Consider the following 22570-nt stretch of genomic DNA (forward strand, 5'->3'; position numbering starts at 1 on the left):
CTGGAGGGTCTCAAAGTCCAGGATAAAACTTTGCCTTTTGTCCTAAGTACAACAGGAAAATCACTGAATGTATAAGCAAAACATTATCAGATTTCTACTTTAAAATTACCATTCAGGTAGTTATATAATGAATAATTTAGGAGTAGGCAAGGTTGAAAATGGTAGGCACTTAGTCCATGTAACTGATGATGGCTGCTTGGATTAATTGGCAGGAGAACTAGTTGGATTATGATAATAACAATAGCAATAGTAATAGCAATAGTAATAATTGTTAAGATTGAGCACTTACTATATGCCAAGCATTATTCTAAGAGCCTTATGCAAATTGACTAACTTAATTTTCACATCAATCTAATGCAAATTAAGACACTGAAAAATGAGTAAACTTCCTATTCTTACACAATTAGTAGTAGAGGATCTTGAGTTTGAACCCAGGCTATTTTATATATGAAACCATGGCCACTGAAATCTATTTACATTGGTTGATGGGAGATACAGGCTTCCTAGGTGGTGCTGGTGGCAAAGAATCCGCCTGCTAATGCAGGAGATGTAAGAAAGGTGGGTTTGATCCTTGAATAGGGACGATCCCCTGGAAGAGGGCATGGCAACCCACTCCAGTATTCTTGCCTGGAGAATCCCCATGGATAGAGGAGCATGGCAGGCTCAATTCATAGGGTTGCAAAGAGTTGGACACGACTGAAGTGACTTAGCACACACTCACGTGCAACTGGGAATATGCTTTGCAAATATTGAAGTATTAATGACAGGTTAGACAATACACGTATCTAGAAAAAATGTGAGGTTTCTCATTTGACTACCTGGCTGGGATTGGTTTGATATATGTATCTATGGCCCAATAGAAATTCTTGGATTTTAAATTTGAGGGGATACACTTCAGGTTTTAAAATTATATAAATAGCTTGGGAAATAGGTGAGTTTACTCAATGTGAAAGTGTGATGCAGAAAAGAAAAGAAGTTGAACTCATATTTGAGGAACTCAGAAATATTGGGGTCAGGTAGAATAAGCATGCAAAGAAGCCTAAAATAAATTAGCTAAAGGATGTAAAAAACAAACAAACCAGGAAAGCATGGTATCATGATGCCAAGTGTTTTGAGAAAGAGAATAAACTGGATCAGTGGAAATGAAATACAAGGTGAATGTGGGAAACTCCTACTGAATTTAGCAACCTGGAGTCATCAGTGTCATGGCGCAGAGGCCAGACCACAAAGCTTGGTGAGTGAATGGGTGGTGACAAAATAGAGAAGAATGGCTATTAGTGGGAGTAAGGAATAGGCATAAAAAGCAGAGGAGGTAATAAGGTTAATGTAGCACATGTACAAAGTTTAATGTTCTACATGGACATATTTGGACTTCCCTTGTGGCTCAGTTGGTAAATAATCTGCCTGCAATGTAGGAGACCTGGGTTCAACTTCCTGGGTTGGGAAGATACCCTGGAGAAGGGAAAGGCTGGCTACCCACTCCAGTATTCTAGCCTGGAGAATTCCATGGACTGTATAGTCCATAGGGTGGCAAAGAGTCGGACACAACTGAGTGACTTTCACTTTCACTTTCACTTTTACGGACATATTTGCATACTGAGAGGAAATCAGCTAGAAAAGAAAGCATGGAAGATATGAGAAAGAATAGTGATACCAGTGGCAAAAGGTTATTGGAAACTACAATATATAAACCAAAAAATGGGATGGATTTAGAAGCTTTAAATCCATGGCTACCTGCCACCAATGATCAGTATTCCCTCTCTTGGCTGTACTTCAGAGGCCAGGTACAGGATTAAGGAGATCGAACAGATTGACAAAGAAAGGGTGTGTACTTTCAGTTTTGTGAAATTTCTGTATGCTGGCCCTCTCTTCTGTTTGATTTAAATAATAATCTGATTGCATAAATTAAAGTGCCTGAGTGTGTTAAGATTTATCATGGCAATATGTAAATGAGAAAAATAATTAATTCCCATGGTGTGATAAGAAGGAATAAGTCAAGCAACAAGGTCTGGATTTTGTCTAATTAGAGATGGGCACTTGGAACCTATGCTGTTGAAAGAGGTCCCGTAATGGCTCCAGAAATTTATAGAAGGATTAAAGCCATGCATGTGTTTATTTATTCTCTGAACACTTATTTTCATTCTATGGATATTTATCAAGTACCTACTACTTACTAGCCATTGCTTTGGACAAAAGGAGTGACTGATGAACACAAATGAAATCTTTGACTTCATGGAGTTAAATTCTAGGGAGAGAAATGTACTGATAGAATATACATATGATATTAAAGATAGATAAACTACAATAATATTAAAAAATATATAATAACAGGTCTAGGAAGTACTAGAAATCTTTTATATGTAAAATCTAAAAACACAGAATTAATAATTTGGGTAGAAATACAGATAGCTTTAGCACATTTAAAAAATGTGTTATGTTCTGTGATACAAATATGAAATGGTTACTTTAAGCTGTGAGAGTATTATATACATCTATAATGCAGAACCATTAAGAATAATGCCTGGTGACACAGCAAACACTCAATTAACATTAACTATTATTGGATGACAGAACTGTACCACAGACTAGCAAGTAGTGAACAATCAATAAAGACTCCCTGGAGGAAAATGACACTTAAACATTCTCGAAGAATAATGAGAGACTAGGCAGATGAAGAAGAAGGAAGGGCCCCATAAGCTGAAGGAATAGCATATGACAGGACAAAACAAACACAAAATTATGATATTGAATGATAAGTTTAGGAAGCTACAATTACAGTTTTAACTGTATAGAATTTGTGGCCATCAGGTCTTCCCAGGTGGCACCAGTGGTAAAGAATTTGCCTGCCAATGTAGAAGACCTAAGAGATGTAGGTTTGATCCCTGGGTTGGGAAGATCCCCTGGAGGAGGGCATGGCAACCCACTTCAGTATTCTTGCCTGGAGAATCCCATGCCCAGAGGAGGCTGTCAGGCTGCAGTCCATGCAGTTGCAAAAAGTTGGCCTTGACTAAAGCGACTTAACATGCATGTCAAAGGAAGGAGAAGGGGTATGATGATTTCAATGATAATATTAGGAAATCATCAGCTGCAAGGGAATCAGTCTACTCTTTCTATTTTTATACATAATGCAGGGCTTCTCATCTTTGGTACTATTGACCATTTGAACGCAGTAATTCTTTGCTGTGGGATGGCTCTCTTTTGCATTTTACAACGTGTAGTAGCAACTCTGGACTCTGCTCACTCAATGCCCATAGCTCATTCCGCCCTCCAAGCTGTGACAACCGAAGATGTCTCCAGACACTTATACATGTCTTATGAGGTAAAGATGCCCAGGTTTGGAAACCACGGCCTTAATGGAAGACAGAGAGTTTTGTCTAGACCCTATAGCAACTTCTGGCCTTCTAATCTAGATTTGTGTAAAACACCTAATCTGTTTCTCCATAAGGCTCTTCTATGACACACTATGGTTGGTTTGATGAGCACCGTTTTACTTCTTGGCTTTTTTCAGAGCTCACACTGTGTGTCATCCCCAACTCCCACTATGCGCACGCGCGCGCGCGCGCACACACACACACACACACACACACAACTGATTCAGTAAATCAAATGAGACAGACTGTCAGGGTCAAGACATGGCTGATATACAAAATCAGGTTCTGGAGGGCACAGATCCCTCTAACATAGTTTACAGGGAATTATAATTAACTATGACAGCAGAATAGGATCCCTTTCCCAGAAGACAAATGTTACAAAAAGGAAAAGAAAAATCAAAGAAAGAGACATAGAAATAAAAAGTCACATGACATTGTTTGAAAGAAAGGATTTAAATAAATTTGAAATATTTCAGCCCCAAATTGGCAAAAATGTGTATTTCAGAAAATACAGAAAATTTCCCAGTTTGGAAATTATTCCAGTCCTTTATCTTTTACAACAATAAACAATGTATAGTAGCCTAAGGATATATCCTTCAGCTTTCCTCTCCATTAATTTTTTGTAATGGCTCTCAGCATCTTTCAGTTATGCATTAGAACAATAAGAGTAAAATTTTTGATGGGAGAACTTTCAACTACCGTTGTATAAATATATGCAATATCATATTGTCAAATTGATATCATATTGATTATATGCAGAAAAGTTACCTAATCTTTGAAAAATGCAAAGAGCACCTAGACAAGTATTTGTTATTCACCACATACTTCTAATAAATTCATTCCTAAGTTTGCTGGCTAACCAGAGCAGTGAATGAGTGTGTGCACCCAATAAAACAGTTAAACAGCTATGCAAAGTGCATTCTTAATTGGCCAGAAAAACAACAACTACTACCCAGATTCCTTTTGAAATCAACCTTTAACTGTATTCAATTCTTCTCAAAATTTATTATAATGAAACTATTGTTATTCAAATTATTTAGTATGAGGTACCTTGACTAATGTGGTTTGATGAAAGAGAATAATGTTTAGTAATTAATGGGTAGAAGAAGAAAAATAAGCAAGTCAATACCTATATTCAGAGAAGACTAAAGAGATGGAGAACCAAAGAGGAGAAAAGCCCTTGTATTTCACTATCTGTTATTCTGGGCAAGAAAATATCTGTAACCTTGTTACCCCATCCAGTTCATTTTAAGTGATTTCAGAAGCTAGGGTAGCAACAGATACTCATACACAAACATTGTTACTTCTACCTTGAACTATTTGCTGGGGAGACAAATACTCTAAGGTAACTCCATGGTAAATTGCATTTCATCCTTGAATCTGGTCAGTTCCAGGTAGTTGTGAGATGATTAAGGACACAGCCAAAGGCTCCAACCCCACGGGTTTTGCGGGAAGCAGCGATCTGGGAGGGCATAGAGGAGGAAGATGGCTGGGCAGAGCGAGCCTGCTTCCACCGCCACCACTGTCAGCCTGTACAGTTGTTCAGGCTGCCAGAGGCTTTCTAGTTGCCATAGCAACTGTTGGGCTCTGCTGCAAACTCAAAGCAGAGCCTCTGAAGTTAGGTACCAAACACTGGAGCTCAACAAACGCAAAGGGGAGAACAAGGATTACACATGTATTCGATCTACAGCTCCTAGGACTGAAATAATCTCTCTAAAATCGGATTTTTGTTATGTTTTTGTAAAATGAGATAATTCTTGCCTGGTATTGTTCATTAGTATCATTTGGTGCCCAGAGCGAGGAGACAGCAAATCCTCTCACTTGTAACTGCAACGGAAGTAGGGTGGGTAGGAAACGTGATTACCAGGAATGCACCCAGCTGGCTCATTCACTCATACAGTTATATATTTCAATACCTCCCGAGAACATATTTGTGTGGGGCATTATGCCAGGTGCTGGGTCTGAAAAGTAATGAGACACCGCCCCTCGCAAAGTAACAACAGTAATTACCAAAATTAGCAGAACCTTCGCGAGCCTGGGGAAAACCAATTAGGCATGGCAAGCTCCCCACGGATCCCTCTTGGAAGACAGATTCAGAATCCAAACGCGGGAGAGGAAAGAGACTCCCGAAATAGAGTCGGTCAGGGGGGAAGGCTAGGGGAAAAGAAGGAAGCCGCCTTTCCCTAGGGAGAGAAATCTGTCAGAGCCACTCAACTGTTTCTCTGAGGCTGCCAGGGAGAAGAGGTTTGTTTTTCTTTTAGGAAGAAAAGAGCCCTTTTCCCTACTGGGCTCGATTTCTAGTAGGGGAAGCTCCGCCTCCTTGGGCTGTTGATTGGCCCAACTTTTTTTCAGCTAATTTCTACCAGCATCCTCTCGGTCTGATTGGCTCTCTTTGCTCAATTCCGCTGGGAGTCGCATCCTACCTGGTTGGGAGGTGTACAGCCTTTCCACCTTCTCCTTTCTGTACTCACCAGTCTACAGCTGAGGTGGGAGGAAAAGTCCTGGCTGGAGAACTAAGAGGAAAAAGCGATCCCCATGGGTTCTTGGAAAGCTCTTCTCTTCTCCCCTTTTCTTCTGTGGAATCAAAGGAGAGGGGTGAGGTTGATGTTCCTGTTACTGACCGTGCATCTGGGAAACTGGTGAGTAAAATCAAGGACTTCAAACTATTCTCTGGTATCTACCCACTCCCTCCTCGCTTCTCTTTAGAAATCATTCTGGGTTAAATAATTTGCTTTTCCCCGGGCACATTTGGGATATTTTACCATCAGTTTATTTTTTTTTTTTTTATTAGACCTACTCATTTTCTGATAGAATGAAATGAGCCTATGTGTGAAGCACCGAAATTAGCTCAGTTGGTTTTGACTTGAAGCGCAGTGGAAACTAGTAAAGACTCAGTTACTGGAAGTAGGGAGGGGAGAAATGATTTTGTAACTGCATTTAGTGAATGAATGCCACTGTTGAACTTTCTGAATGATTCTTCATTTTAAAGACAAAGTTATTTTAGAAACTTGTTACACAGCATGGAATGTATGATGCTTTTCTATACACTAATATTGCTCTTTCCCTTATCTTTACTTTTTTGTTATTCTAAAAAAATTAGCAAAGTTTTAGTCAAGAAAGATCATAAATATGGCTAAAAAAATCCATCAGGGTGGCAAGTGTGTTATATTTGTTAGAAATTAATTGTGCATAATTTATTGAGTCAGTTTTGAATGATTTTTATTTTAATTGGCTGTGTACAAGTAAATGAAAGTGTTATGTTGATGTGAATGTCCTGGATGCATGTGTGTGCACGCGCGCGCGCGCGTGTGTGTGTGTGTGTGTGTGTGTGTATGCGCATGTGTATGACAGAAAGGGAAGGGGGGGCAGTGTTTAGAACTCAAGAGTAAAATGTAATCACTATAGAGATGGAAACATGCCTTTATAACTACTTGCATCACTGCTAAAATTTATTATGATTATGATTATTTTTAGCATATAGCTAGAGTGCTTTTTTTTTTTGCCACTACTGGCCTTCAGAACTGTATTTTCTCTCCAAAAACAGAGAATAAAGTATGCTAAGTAATATGAGTCTTGCCAGAATATGATTGACATTGTTTTTTAAATATTACGGTTTTAGTTTTCCCTTAGAAACGTAAATGTTCTGTATGGGCACAAACATATTATGTAATTAATAACTTCTTATATTTAAGTGTGTCATATTGGTTTATTTCTTTGAATCTATTATAAAATTATGAAAGATACCTTGGTAGGCCATATATCAGTGCTGTCCTGCATCTTCATAATAATGCAAATGAATCTGTGTTCTCATAAGTAAAAACAGATTTCCCAGTGGTTTTCTAAAATAGCAACCTGTATGCTCCTTTATCACTCCATGTGCAAGTTTCTTTTGCGACCTAATAGACAAGCTGCTTACTAAAGGGCATACTGTCTTTCTAAAGAGATGTTTGGTTTTAAATAATATATTTTCTTCTTGAGGATATTTGCATTATCAAGGTTCCAGAACTCTCTTTCAAGCTGCTCAGAAATAGAGAGTTTTGTGGTAGTGTAGACAGAGATGGACTCTGGTAGTCTGGAGACATGATTCTATGTGTCAAGAGTCCTTAATTTCTCTGAACACAGTGTCTTCATTTAGAAAATGAAGGAGAGTAGTAGATCATTTATGATTTCTTCAGGTTTTCATATACAATATGTCCAAGATTTGAACTGAAACAAAATAACTCAGTAGTCATGTCATTGGCTTTTCTTAGGAGTTTTCAAGAGGGAAATTTTAATTAGGAATGTCATGTGCATTTTTTGCCATTATGGATAAGTGAGAGAGAGACAAATGTGTTAACAGCTAAAGTAAATGAATTATTTTATCATAGTACCAAACAGAATATAAATTTTTCTGGCCAGTGAATAAATACATAGTAAAAAAAAATAAAGGTATATGTTGCTGTTGTAATTAGCTCTTAGGGTCTTAATGATGAGAATGTATGTATTCACTTTTCAAAGTAGCTACAGTTGTGATGAACTTTTCATTCTTTTAATATTTAGTTGAAGATAATTGATGTAACCATGTATAAACCACTTATGTTCATATTTTATTCTTGCTTTCTCCTTTTTTGAGAGACCTTCCTAAAGCTAACCACAGATGGTTCTTTCTAAGAATTTTGATGTCTGATGCCAGTTTCTAAATTAAATCTTCAAAGTCACCTATTTTGGAATTTACCAAATTGGAAGCCATTGTTTTTTTTGTATCTAATCAGAGATAGTAGCTTGTTTCCTCATTAGTTTTCATCGAGAGTATAAAGAAGAGACATTTTATTGATTTTTATATTGCTGAATTATGAAAACTGATCCTGTTGTTGTAGCTAAAACCTGAAGTCACAGTTCCTGTGTTTTATTCTCAGTGAGGCTCTGTGGCATCTTGGCAAGTTGGTTAAATTTTCTCAAGCTTGAGTTGTCTTATTTGTAATGTTGAAAACAACCTCATTTTGATCAGACTTCGTAAAAGAATTGAAAAAGTGGTGTGAGATTTTGGCTGTTCTAAACTAATTCAGTGAGCTTTGACTAAGAAGTTATATTTTGAGAGAGCTCAAGGAAGAGAACTCATTTTTACTTTTAAAAACAATTTCTTAATCAATAATCCTACAGTATAGCAATCATTTGCCTAAATGACAATATTCAAGTATAATTGCTTTTAAAATATATTATTTTCAAATAATTTTAGTAATATATTTTGTGAAGATGATAATACATGGTTTTTCTTTAGACATTTAGATTTTTTGCTTCATTCTCTAATAAAATATGGGTGCAAACTTACAGGCAAAATGACTAATAATGTTCTATAACAATTAGACATTTTAAGAAGAAATGAGAGACAAAATAATTTTGAAGCTAAAATGCAAATGCATTATTAATAAATCCCCTGTTTATAGAGTCTTTCAAGTATACTCTTCTTCCCTTTTATCCCATTATATACTATGAGACACATTTTTGGTTAAGCAACAAAAGGAAATGTCTGATTTTTCATTTAAAAATGGAATAGACAAATCTGGTGTTTTATATTTATATACAGGTGATTAAGATTTATCTAAGAAAATAATAATGACAATGGGGTCCCAAACAAGAGGAGGCAAGGCAGGGTGGAAAACTGAAAAAAAAAAAAAAAAGGCTCTTGAGATATTATCAAAATATGATAAAATGACTGCCACAGGCCTCTAGAGATTAATTCACATATATGCATGCTACCAACTGAGAATCCTGGACCTGATCATTAGATATAACACTAGTTTCAGCTACACCCCTTCCCACTAGGGTCATTTCAGACAAATCTTTGAGGCAGAGTCCTCATTTGTGAAAAGCAGAAATGACATCTACGTTTCGAGCTTGTTTCAAGACCAAGAAAGAAAATTTGTGCAAAGTAATGTCACCTAAATTTTTAACTCAAATGACATAACAGATATTCTCAGAATCACAGTAACTCTAGAATTATTTATTCTAGTTAAAGTCAAGCTCCTTGAATTATTGTGCATTATTATTAAATATCTTACAATGAACTGAACTATGAAACTACTTTTCATATTATTAAATCTCTTTTGAATTAGAGATACCATAAAGCCATCAGAAGCGTCCCTGATGGCGGAGATGGTAAAGAATCCACCTGCATTTCGGGAGACTGGGTGGGGAAGATCCGCTGAAGAATGGAATGGCTATCCACTCCAATATTGTTACCTGGAGAATTCAACAGACAGAAGCCTGATGGGCTACAGTTCATGGGATCACAAAGTTGGATACTACTGAGTGACTAACACTTTTACACTTTCAGTTTTGAATTATGAGAAATATCAGTCTTTCATTCAACAAATATTTACTGAATACCGGCTATGTTCTACACAGTACAACTTGCTGGTTTACAGTGGTGAATAAACTAGACATGAGTACTAGCCATATGGAAAGTACTTGTGTCCAGTGTTTTAGATGAGTAATACTGTTATACTCACTGCTAAGGCTGAGATTTATGATATTACTCAAAGGGAAACATCTTGTAGTCAAAATAAGGAAATATACCTTAACTCCAAAGATAAACAGAGGAGTCTAAATTTTTAAGGTTCAGTTCAGTTCACTTCAGTTGCTCAGTCATGTCTGACTATTTGCGACCCCATGAATCACAGCACTCCAGCCTCCCTGTCCATCACCAACTCTCGGAGTTCACTCAAACTCATGTCCATCGAGTCGGTGATGCCATCCAGCCATCTCATCCTCTGTCATCCCCTTTTCCTTCTGCCCCCAATCCCTCCCAGTATCAGAGTCTTTTCCAATGAGTCAACTCTTTGCATGAGGTGGCCAAAGTATTGGAGTTTCATAATGCTCAAAATTCTCCAAGCCAGGCTTCAGCAATGCATGAACCGTGAACTTCCAGATGTTCAAGCTGGTTTTAGAAAAGGCAGAGGAACCAGAGATCAAATTGCCAACATCTGCTGGATCATAAAAAGCAAGAGAGTCCCAGAAAAACATCTATTTCTGCTTTATTTACTATGCCAAAGCCTTTGACTCTGTGGACCACAATAAACTGTGGAAAATTCTGAAAGAGATGGGAATACCAGACCACTTGACCTGCCTCTTGAGAAACCTGTATGCAGGTCAGGAAGCAACAGTTAGAACTGGACATGGAACAACAGACTGTTTCCAAATAGGAAAAGGAGTATGTCAAGGCTGTATATTGTCACCCTGCTTATTTTTTAAGGCTGGAGGGTACTAATAGAAAATATCACAGTCAAGGCAAGAAAATTAGAACACCATAAGATTACTCATTGACAATACCAGAAAACCATGGGGGAAATGTCTCCAAAATAAAGAGACATGTTCAACCTAGAATGTTACTTAGTGGAACTACAATCAAGCATGAAGGGAAAATAAAGATTAGATACCATTATTCTCCCAAATTTACAGATGGAAAAATCAGGGCACATCAATTTTTAGGAACTCATGAAAGATGCCAGATATCTCAGTGGTAAACAATCCTCCTGCAATGCTGCAGACATAGCATGGATCCTGTGTCTGAAAGATCCCCTGAAGGAGGAAATGGCAACCCACTCCGGTATTCTTGCTTGGAAAATCCCATGGAGAGAGAAGCCTGGCTAGCTACAGTCCATGGGTTCACAAAAGAGTTTAACACAACTACATAGCTAAATTCAGTTCAGTTCAGTTCACTTCAGTTCAGTCGCTTAGTCATGTCCAACTTTTTGCAACCCCATGGACTGCAGCACACCCTGCATCCATTCCCTGTCCATCACCAATTCCCAGAGCTTTCTCAGACTCATGTCCATCGAGTTGGTGAAGCCATCCAACCATCTCATCCTGTCATCCTCTTCTCCTGCCACCTTCAATCTTTCCCAGCATCAGAGTCTTTTCCAATGAATCAGTTCTTTGCATCAGGTGGACAAAGGATTGGAGTTTCAGCCTCAGCATCAGTCCTTCCAATGAATATTCAGGACTGATTTCCTTTAGGATTCACTGGTTGTATCTCCTTGAAGTCTAAGGGACTCTCAAACTTCTTCTTCAACACCACAGTTCAAAAGCATCAATTCTTCAGTGTTTAGCTTTCTTTATGGTCCATCTCTCACATCCATACATGACTACTGGAAAAACCATAGCTCTGACTGGATGGACCTTTGTTTGAAAAATAATGCCTTTGCTTTTTAATATGCTATCTAGGTTGGTCATAGTTTTTCTTCCAAGGAACAAGGGTCTTTTAATTTTGTGGTTGCAGTAACCATCTGCAGTGATTTGGGGGCCCCCCTAAATAATACAGAGTAGGCACTAAATAATACATAGAAATAAAGTGAAAGTCACTCAGTCGTGTCCGACTCTTTGCAGCCCCATGGACTGTATAGTCCATGGAATTCTTCAGACCAGGATACTGAAGTGGGTAGCCTATCCCTTCTCCAGGGGATCTTCCCAACCCAGGGATGAACCCAGGTCTCCCGTATTGCAGGCGGATTCTTTTTACCAACTGAGCTATCAGGGAAGCCCAAAATAATACATAGTAGAGCCACTAAATAAACAGCAGCAAAGATCATCTTGCTGATAATGCTGAATCCATGACTCAGATCCATGTGCTCTCTGCACAGAACCTGAATTTTTAATCACCTTTCCTCTAAGATTACAAATGCCATGTAAATCAAAGCCATTAACATAACTGTGGATGAGGAAAGCAAGGGATGGAGGGAAAGGATGAGGAAGGGAAAGTAGAGAAAAAGAGAGGAGCAGAGAGAAGAGAGGGGAGGAGACACTTGAGTGTGATTGAGAGAAGCACAGTAGGTACACTATCCACTGTGTACCTGACACATAATCTAGAATATTATGTGCAGTGCTGGATTAATTATTTTAGGGAAAAAAACTTCAACAAACTGGACTTCTTGATCTAGGAAAAAACCCCACTGGATAAAGAGTTAAAAGTGAGAATTTGGAATTCAGGAAACTTGTATTGAGGCATCTTATATTCTTAAGGATGCCAGAGAAAATCATGCTTGAATTTACTAATTATAGATGTTATAAACAATCCATAACTAAGTAGTGAAAGCTATGTGAAGACAGATTTTCATCCATACAAAAGTCTTCTAACAAAGTAATGGATGCCTTATCACTAGACTTTTAGCAGAAACTTGTTAGCAGGAGATGAAATCTATGGTTTTCTTCTTTTTAAATAGCTCAGGATCTAATTCTATCTGTACTAAAATAGTTTAGCCAACTGAAGCCCCATGTTTCAGGAAAGAGTCTTAGCTATTAATTTAGTAATCAGTTATTAAACATTAGCATTCATTCAACAAATATTTACTCAGTGCCTAATATTTATTAATCAGAGTCTGGGAACTGGGATACAGTGGTAAGCAAGACATAGTCTTTTAGTAATGTTTGTATATTTTAGACAGGACATATATGTGATAGTATATGTGCTGGGCAAAGAAGGCACAGCCCCAACCCCCGTGGACTTAAATTCTAGTAGTTAGTGTTGAGATGGTCTGTCAATATAAAAGCAAAAACAGTAAAATACTGTAACTCTTCCTCAGAATTCTAGATGAGCTATAAAGAGGTATCAAGGAGACTGGCATCAGTTGCAACTCTAGGAAAAGACTAATATTCTTAGCTGTCATATGCATAAGTTCATATGACAGCGTTAGTGTTAGTAAAAAATATGCATAGAGAGAGAACATTATATTCTGTGGCCAGAGATATGGCCTCACATTTTGGTGAGCCTTTTGAAGACTATATTCCCAGGATATTCTTTACTTTGGTCATTTAATGTGTTTCATTAAAATGGCAATGCTTCCCTGACAGTTTAGTTGATAAAGAATCCGCCTATAACACAGGAGAACCTGGTTCAATTCCTGGGTGGGGAAGATCTGCTGGAGAAGGGATAGGCTACCCACTCTAGTATTCTTGGGCTTCCCTTATGGCTCAGCTGGTAAAGAATCTGCCCACAATGCAGGAGACCTGGGTTCTATCCCTGGGTAGGGAAGATACCCTGGAGAAGAGAAGGGCTACCCACTCCAGTATTCTGGCCTAGAAAATTCCATGGACTGTATAGTCCATGGGGTCACAAAGAGTTGGACACGACTGAGTGACTTTCACTTTCTAACATCCTGTTAAAATCTATATAATTTAGTTAAATAGTAAATTTCTGAACTGTAGGAATCCTTTTCTCCTAAATACAATCCATTTGGAGATTTAACATTTCTCCTTACTTTTAGACAAATATTTTGAGTAACACAGGGATATAGAAAGAAAGTTAACAAAGACTCTGAACTTCAACCTGTAGATGGATGGGCATATCAGAAGGCTTATGATTAGAAAATTAGGTTTAATATAAAATTTTAGCATTGTTGTGATCAGGGTATGATTAACTATAAGACTATTGAATCAAGGGTTCTGGAAAACAAGTTAATCTTTGGGTATGTTACTAGGACCATGATTCGTGTTTGCAGAATTTGAGAACTGCTTTAATAAAGGCACATCATTCACCTCTCAGTCATCTTGCTATTGCTGCTGCTAAGTCGCTTGGGTTGTGTCCGATTCTGTACTACCCCATAGACGGCAGCCCACCAGGCTCCCCTGTCCCTGGGATTCTCCAGGAAGAACACTGGAGTGGGTTGCCATTTCCTTCTCCAATGCATGGAAGTGAAAAGTGAAAGTGAAGTCGCTCAGTCATGTCTGACTCTTAGTGACCCCATGGACTGCAGCCTACCAGGCTCCTCCATCCATGGGATTTTCCAGGCAAGAGTACTGGAGTGGGGTGCCATTGCCTTCTCTGTCAGTCATCCTAGATGTGTAGAACTATCAGAATAATTTTCCAACACATGTAGTAGAGGGTTTTGAACAAGGATTACTTTTATACTAAAGAGTCATATTGACTGAAACAAGGTAGCTCTATTGGTTAGATTAAGTTTTAATCAGACATCTGTGTTCTTTAAACTGATTTCTTACTCTGTGCAGGTGACTTATGAGTGTACATTTGTTCCTGTCATTTCCTTAGTAACAATTCTTTCTGAAAACCTTCAGATTGTCATAACTGTAGTTGATGAGAGTGTTTTGTTGTTTCTGTTCTACTCATTTGTATTCTCTCCCTTTTAAAGTGAAAGTTCTGAGAAGATACTTATGTCAGTGAAAATATTTTACCTCTTATTTTACGATCTCAAGACTCAGGAAAAAGTATACCTTTTTGCATTCAGAAGAACAAATTCCCATTTATTTCTTCCATTTAAAGATCTTTTCATATCTTTTATAGTTTAATAACCTCAATATTATGCCTCAATTTTGCAAAAATTTTAGCAGCCTTATATAATTTATCTGAGCATCAAAGTCTTAGAGAATGTGAATGTCATGAAGAGTTATATTGTTTCTAAGTCTAATTTATGTTATGTTGTGTTCTATGAATATAAAATGAAATAATGAAAAATTTGGTGTTCATTCTAATATACTTTCAATCCAGCAGTAATTTTTTAATAGACTGAAGAAAATTATGGTTTATTTTCCTTCCTCAAAAAAATATTCACTTGGAAACAGGCTCAAAAAACATTTATAATCCCCCCTAAATATTATTCTTTGGAATCATGGTTTACAATTTTACAAACTCTGTTTCAAGAAAATAGAATTGGTGTGTCAAACAAAGCAAATAAAAAATCCAAAAACTTGCATAAAACATTGTTTTATTATTAGTATTTTTGGATCAATCACTAAACCATGAGAATTTCATAACTATGAGCAAAGATGTTAAGAAAAAATAAGCTGCTTTATTTTGTAATTTTCTCTTTTTGTTCTCTTTCTAAATATATGTCACTATACTAATTAATTTTTTAAAAATATATTCTGATATGAGTCTTTCCCTTTTCTTATTAACTATTATAACTCTACATTCCTATATCTAGTCTAATCAGATCAAATTATGTTCTACTAGATTTAGGAATTTGTTATACTCCTTTTTGAAACTAAGAATGAAGCACTGTGTGCCCAAGCAATCTCTATGGTCATTAATTTGTTAACCTTAATGTAGTTTGACAGATTCTATGTATCCTACTTTATCAAGAAAGTCACATAAAGTTCACAGTGTATGAAGATATCATATTTTATTTTTTCTTCTAGACTAATATTCCACATCTCAAATTGTAGAATCATTAATATTTAATCCAATTTCTATTCTATTCTGTGGACATAAAATATTTTAAGGTTTTTTCCACAGATAATTAGAATTTATTTTTCTTTATTTTCTTAAATAATTTAAATAATCTCTTAGTGATATACATATATGTTGCTGCTGCTGCTGCTAAGTCACTTCAGTCGTGTCTGACTCTGTGCAACCCCATAGACAGCAGCCCACCAGGCTCCTCTGTCGCTGGGATTCTCCAGGCAAGAATACTGGAGTGGGTTGCCATTTCCTTCTCCTATATGTCGTTGAAGTACATGGGAAAAATAAAACTTTTTTCCCTAGTGTCATAATGTTTTTGACCATGTAATGTTAATAATAATAGAATAATACTTATTACGTTTCTACTTATCAAAATTACTTAGCCATTTAAAGCCTATGCCTCCAGATTTTTCTGTAAGTTTAAACAAGTATGTGTACACACATTTGTGTGTACATTTTTTGTACAAATGAAATCTAACACTTGTTTTTGTCACACAACTAATATCAAAGGTATTTTTCTAGATTTATATATATACTTAGTTGTTGTTGTTGTTCAGAAGCCCATTCTGAATTTTTGCAGCCCCATGGATTTCAGCATGCCAGGCCTCCCTGTCCCTCACCATCTCCCAAAATTTGCCCAAATTCATGTCCATTGCATCGGTGATTCCATCCAGCCATCTCATCCTCTGATACCATCTTCTCTGTCTGTACTCAATCTTTCCCAGCATCAGGAACCTTTCCAATTGGTCAGGTGTTTGCATCAGATAACCAAAATACTGGAATTTCATCTTCAGCATCAGTCCTTCCAATGAGTATTCAGGGTTGATTTCCCTTAAGATTGACTGATTTGATCTCCTTGCTGTCAAAGGGACTCTCAAGAGTCTTCTCCAGCACCATAGTTCAAGGCATCAATTTTTCATTGCTCTGCCTTCTTTACTGTCCAGCTTTCACAACCATACATGACCACTGGGAAGACCATAGCCTTGACTACAGTCTTTGTCGGCAGAGTAATGTCTCTGCTTTTCAACACACTGTCTAGGTTTGTCATAGCTTTCCTGTCAAGAAGAAAATGTCTTCTGATTTCATGGCTGCAGTCACCATTCACAGTGATTTTAGAGCCCAGGAAAAGGAAATCTGTCACTACTTCCAACTTTTCCCCCTCTATTTGCCATGAAGTAAGAGACACTTGCTCCTTGGAAGGAAAGTTATGACCAACCTAGATAGCATATTAAAAAGCAGAGACATTACTTTGCCAACAAAGGTCCGTCTAGTCAAGGCTATGGTTTTTCCAGTGGCCATGTATGGATGTGAGAGTTGGACTGTGAAGAAAGCTGAGCGCTGAAGAATTGATGCTTTTAAACTGTGGTGTTGGAGAAGACTCTTGAGAGTCCCTTGGACTGCAAGGAGATCCAACCAGTCCATTCTGAAGGAGATCAGCCCTGGGATTTCTTTGGAAGGACTGATGCTAAAGCTGAAACTCTGGTACTTTGGCCACCTCATGCGAAAAGTTGACTCATTGGAAAAGACCCTGATGCTGGGAGGGATTGGGGGCAGGAGGAGAAGGGGACAACAGAGGATGAGATGGCTGGATGGCATCACTGACTCGATGGACGTGAGTGTGAGTGAACTCTGGGAGTTGGTGATGGACAGGGAGGCCTGGCGTGCTGCGATTCATGTGGTTGCAAACAGTTGGATACAACTGAGTGACTGAACTGAACTGACTGAAGTGAATCACAGCCAGATGCTGTGATCTTAATTTTTTTAATATTTAGTTTTAAGCTAGCTCTTTTGCTCTCCTCCTTCACCTTTATCAAGAGGCTTTTTAGTTCCTTTTCACTGTTTACGTACTAACTGAATAAATTATGATACTTCTGTAACATAGAATACCACATCATCATTAAAAGGAGGGACTAAGTATCTCAGTTCAGTTCAGTTGCTTAGTCGTGTCCCAACTTTTTGTGACCCTGTGGACTGCAGCACCTCAGCTTTCCTGTACAGCACCAACTCCTGGAGCTTTCTCAAACTCATGTCCATTGAGGCAGTGATGCCATCCAACCATCTCATCCTTTGTCATTTCCTTCTCCTCCTGCCTTCAATCTTTCCCAGCTTCAGAGTTTTTTCAATGAATCACTTCTTTGCATCAGGTGGCCAAAGTGTTGGAGTTTCAGCTTCACCATCAATCCTTCCAATCACTATTTAGGACTGATTTCTTTTAGGATTGAATAGTTTGGTCTCTTGCAGTCCAAGAGACTCTCAAGAGTCTTCTCCAACACCACAGTTCAAAAGCATCAATTCTTCGGTGCTCAGCTTTCTTTACGGTCCAACTCTCACATCCATACATGACCACTGGAAAAACCATAGCCTTGACTAGACAGACCTTTGTTGGCAGAGTAATGTCTCTGCTTTTTAATATGCTGTCTAGGTTGGTCCTAGTTTTTCTTCCAGGGAACATGGCTTTTTTATTACCGTGTTCATATATACACATGTGCTTGCATGTGTGTTGTCACTTTAGTCATGTTTGACTCCATGCATCCAACCCTATGCACTGTTGCCTGCACAGGCTCCTCTGTCCATGGGATTCTCGTGTTTTAATTTTATACTTCATCAGTATTTCCAAGTTACCCAATTTGTTCTATTAAAGTAGTTTATTCTGTTTATGGCATCATCAACTCAATGGACATGAGTTTGAGGAAACTCCAGGAGATAGTGAAGGGTGGGGAAACCTGGTGTGCTTCAGTCCATGTGGTCACAAAGAGTCAAACATGACTGAGTGACTGAACAGAAATGGTTATAAAAATGCCATTTATCTATATAATTGCTGGTACTGAATATACGAGTACCAAAACTTTTAATGTTTTGCCAGTGTTATGGCTAAAATTTGCCATAGTTTAAACTTATTTTCCCTTGCTACCAGTAAATATTAGCATAATTTCATATATTTATTAGTCTTCTCTTCCCTCTGAAATTCCTGTACAAGTTATGTTGTAAATATCTTTGTTTTTATCCCTCGTCTCTAGTTTTTGTCTGAATTCTGTCTAATGTCCTCCATAATTTATTATTATTATTATTATTTTTTTTTTAATTTTATTTTATTTTTAAACTTTACATAACTGTATTAGATTTGCCAAATATCAAAATGAATCCGCCACAGGTATACATGTGTTCCCCATCCTGAACCCTCCTCCCTCCTCCCTCCCCATTCCATCCCTCTGGGTCGTCTCTGTCTAATGTCCTCCATAATTTATTATTTTTTTTGTCAGTTTTTTTATTCTCCTGATTTGACAACATGTTGTGTAGAAAGAACTCCTTACCCCAAAAAGTTAGAAAATAAATATTTTTGATATTTTCTTTAATTGTTTTATACTTTATTATATTTTGATCTTTAGTATGCATGCTGAGTCACTTCAGTTGCTTCTGACTCTTTGCGATCCCATGGACTATAGCCCTCCAGGCCCCTCTGTCTATGGGATTTCCCAGGCAAGACTACTGGAATGGGTTGCCATTTCCTTCTACAGGGATCTTCCAGATCCAGGGATCTAACCACATCTCTTGTTTCTCCTGCATTGGCAGGCGGGTGCTTTACCACTAGTCCCACCTGGGTATATTAGTAATTTATTATGTAAGTAGTAATTTATTTTTTCTAAATGTTTTAACAGGCGTTTACTGAATTATTCATGCTCTCATTTCTAAGCTGACTAGTCACATTTATCATATACTGAATTTCTGGACATTTGGTATATCACTTTGAATGTTTGATTTCGTTCTCACTGATTTCTTTATGTATTACCACAATATGGTTTTGATTACAGTAAATTTACTGTTTTTCTCTTTATTCTGGCAAGGCAAATTTCATCTCACAATATATTTTTCAAAAATTTCTTGTAATCCTCATATTGAGGATTAATTACAGTATAAGATTTTAACATTTTACATAGGAAGCTTTCTTTTTGTTAATTTATTTTTAATTGAAGGTTAATTGCTTTACAATATTGGTTTAGTTTCTGCAATACGTCAACAAAAATTTTAAAATATAGATTTCTTAGATTTATAAACTATTTTGAGAATTATATATTAATATGACTGTTTTATAGCCAAAATATTTGCTTTGCATTTATTTTTTCTATTCTTATATGCTTCAATTAGTTTTTTAGTTTCCTCACATAAGATGTACACCTTTTTGGCGATATTTTTGTAACTGTTTTTTAGATTGTATTGCATTGTTTTTTCTGAACTTTATGATAGATTAGTACTAGGATGAGAAAGCTACTGTGTTTTTAAAATTAATTTTATATTAGGTAAAAATTACAATAATGTATGCAGGTCAAGAAGCAACAGTTAGAACTGGACATGGAACTGCAGACTGTTTCCAAATCAGGAAAGGAATACATCAGGTTGTATATTATCACCCTGCTTATTTAACATATATGCAGAGTGCATCATGTGAAATGCTGGCCTGGAAAAAGCACAAGCTGAATCAAGATTTCTGGGAGAAATATCAATAACCTCAGATATGCAGATGACACCCTTATGGCAAGAAGCAAAGAAGAACTAAAGAGCCTCTTAATGAAAGTGAAAGAGGAGAGTGAAAAGGTTGGCTTAAAACTCAACATTCAGAAAACTAAGATCATGGCATCCAGTCCCATCACTTCATGGCAAATAGATGGGGAAACAGTGGAAAGAGTGACAGACTTTATTTTTGGGGACTCCAAAATCACTGTAGATGGTGACTGCAGCCATGAAATTAAAAGATGCTTGCTCCATGGAAGCAAAGCTATGACCAACCTAGACAGCATATTAAAAAGCAGAGACATTTTTTATTGCTTTACCAACAAAAGTCCATCTAATCAAAGCTATGGTTTTTCCAGTAGTCATGTATGGATGTGAGAGGTGGACTACAAAGAAAGCTGAGCACCAAAGAACTGATGCTTTTGAACTGTGGTGTTGCAGGAGACTCTTGAGAGTCCCTTGGACTGCAAGGAGGTCCAACCAGTCAATCCTAAAGGAAATCAGTCCTGAATATTTATTGGAAGGACTGATGCTGAACCTGAAACTCCAATACTTTGGACACCTGATGCAAAGAACCAACTCATTGGAAAAGACCCTGATGCTGGGAAAGATTGAACGCAGGTGGAGAAGGGGATGACAGAGGATGAAATGGTTGAATGGCATCACCGACATGGTAGACATGAGTTTGAGTAAGCTCCGGGAGTTGGTGATGGACTGGGAAGCCTGGTGTGCTGCAGTCCATGGGGTCGCAAAGTGTCGGACATGACTGAGTGACTGTACTGAACTGAACAATAATGAATTATCTGATTAAGGCCAATGTTTACAGTTCTTAGTTGTTTATTTTCTTTATTCACTATAATTTTACCTATGAACATCAAGATGATTTCTAATATTCTTTACATTATTATTTATTTATTTAGTGAATTTTTTTTTTATTGTGCACATTAAATGTCAGGCTAAGCAACAATGTTTTCATATTGAAAATCTTAGCCCCGGCTTTCAAGGAGCTTATAGAACACCATAAACAAGTAAATTTTATGGTAGAGTTAAGCACTGAATAGACTGAAAGCACAGGGTGGAATACACTTACTTAATACTCTAGGCATGCTTCCCTTCTCCCTCTTCAGATTTCCAAAGCATTCCTCTCTAGTGCCTTAAGTGATGGGTCCCAAATTCGTTTGTGCTTATTAGATAATCACAGAATTGAGTGGACTATCATTTCACCTCTGAAGGTTCAAATCTGTAACATTGTTATCTATCACTCTTACTTATTTTGCTTCCCTACCAACATTTATGAACAATGAAAATGAGTCAGCATCAGTACCCTACAAAGAACTCTATAATAAAGAAATAAGTGGTGAGAATATAAAGGCAAAAAGAAGAAAAATAATTGAATTTTAAAAATTGTATTTTCTCTGACTTTTAAATTAAAATCAGTGCCTATAAATACTCTTTAAAAGTTAGCTCCTGTAAGCTTTGACTTTAAGATATAGTCTACTTAGAAGCATTAGAACATTATATTTCTTCCCTGGAATCTGTCAGTTGACTTATGGAAATGTATCTGATGTTTATAAAAAAACACTAATTTGTCATGAGCAACAGTTTACCGATGAGGCCTGGCTTTTGAGTTTCATCTGCACTGTCTTAACAGATTAATGGAAGGGTCTTCCTCAGATGTCAGAACAAGGACACCTGCATTGAAGTCAACTTCATATGAACTATATACAGGGTGGCTATACAATTTATAATTCAAATTAGGCTTTCTTTGAGTAAAAGAGGGTACTAATTATAATTATTCTAGGACAACAGGTATAAATCAAGATTGTCCTGGGCAAATCTTGATGAATGTTTACCCTATTTATGAAAAATTATATTGATTGATTGACTTTATATATATATATATATTTCTAGCTGTAGAGATGAACTCTTTCATGATTATATGCATTAGCATATCTTGTCTATACTTATCTCTTAGTTATCATAAGTTTAAACTTTTACTTATTGTATTAGGAAGAGTAATATACTCATTAAAGTATTTTTACATCGAATAATTTACTATGTATTTACTATAATCAGACTTGTAAATGTATTAAAATAGCTTAGTAAGACATAAATACAGACTGATTCTTTACCAACTGAGCGACAGGGAAGCCCAAAAATACTGGAGTGGGTAGCCTATCCCTTCTCAGTGGATCCTCCCAATCCAGGAATCAAAACAGGGTCTCCTGCATTGCAGGTGGATTCTTTACCAACTGAGCTGTCAGGGAAGCCCAATATTGATGCAGGTGACTCAACAAACTTTCTTTAGTATCTGATCACAAGGGTCAGTTAAGGAATGTGAGATGCAAAAGCCTCAGAGAAGCAGATGCCAAGATGGGATTAGACATGTAAGAGATTTTTGAGAGAAATGCCCAGCAGGGTAAAGGAGAGAAAGTAGAAATAAGCAGAGAGAGCCTTCAGATAATAATGGAGATCTGACCCCTATGAAAGTATAGGGCAAAGAAGATGTTTGATTCAAAAGAGT

General features: G+C 37.2%; 1 protein-coding gene across 2 annotated transcripts in view; it reads left to right on the top strand.

The window, feature by feature from the left end:
* The first annotated feature begins 5318 nt into the window (after positions 1 to 5318).
* Positions 5319 to 22570, top strand: part of GABRG1 (gamma-aminobutyric acid type A receptor subunit gamma1) — a 92982-nt gene continuing 75730 nt past the window's right edge. The window contains exon 1 of one of the 2 annotated variants that reach the window (XM_045166296.1): positions 5319 to 6010. In XM_045166296.1, the coding sequence (XP_045022231.1) occupies positions 5907 to 6010 (104 nt within the window). In that variant the 5' untranslated portion in view covers positions 5319 to 5906. The remainder of the gene's footprint in view (positions 6011 to 22570) is intronic. The other variant, XM_006056285.4, reaches the window with a different exon arrangement.

The sequence above is a fragment of the Bubalus bubalis genome, chromosome 7, assembly GCF_019923935.1.
Source record: "Bubalus bubalis isolate 160015118507 breed Murrah chromosome 7, NDDB_SH_1, whole genome shotgun sequence".
Classification (NCBI taxonomy): domain Eukaryota; kingdom Metazoa; phylum Chordata; class Mammalia; order Artiodactyla; family Bovidae; genus Bubalus; species Bubalus bubalis.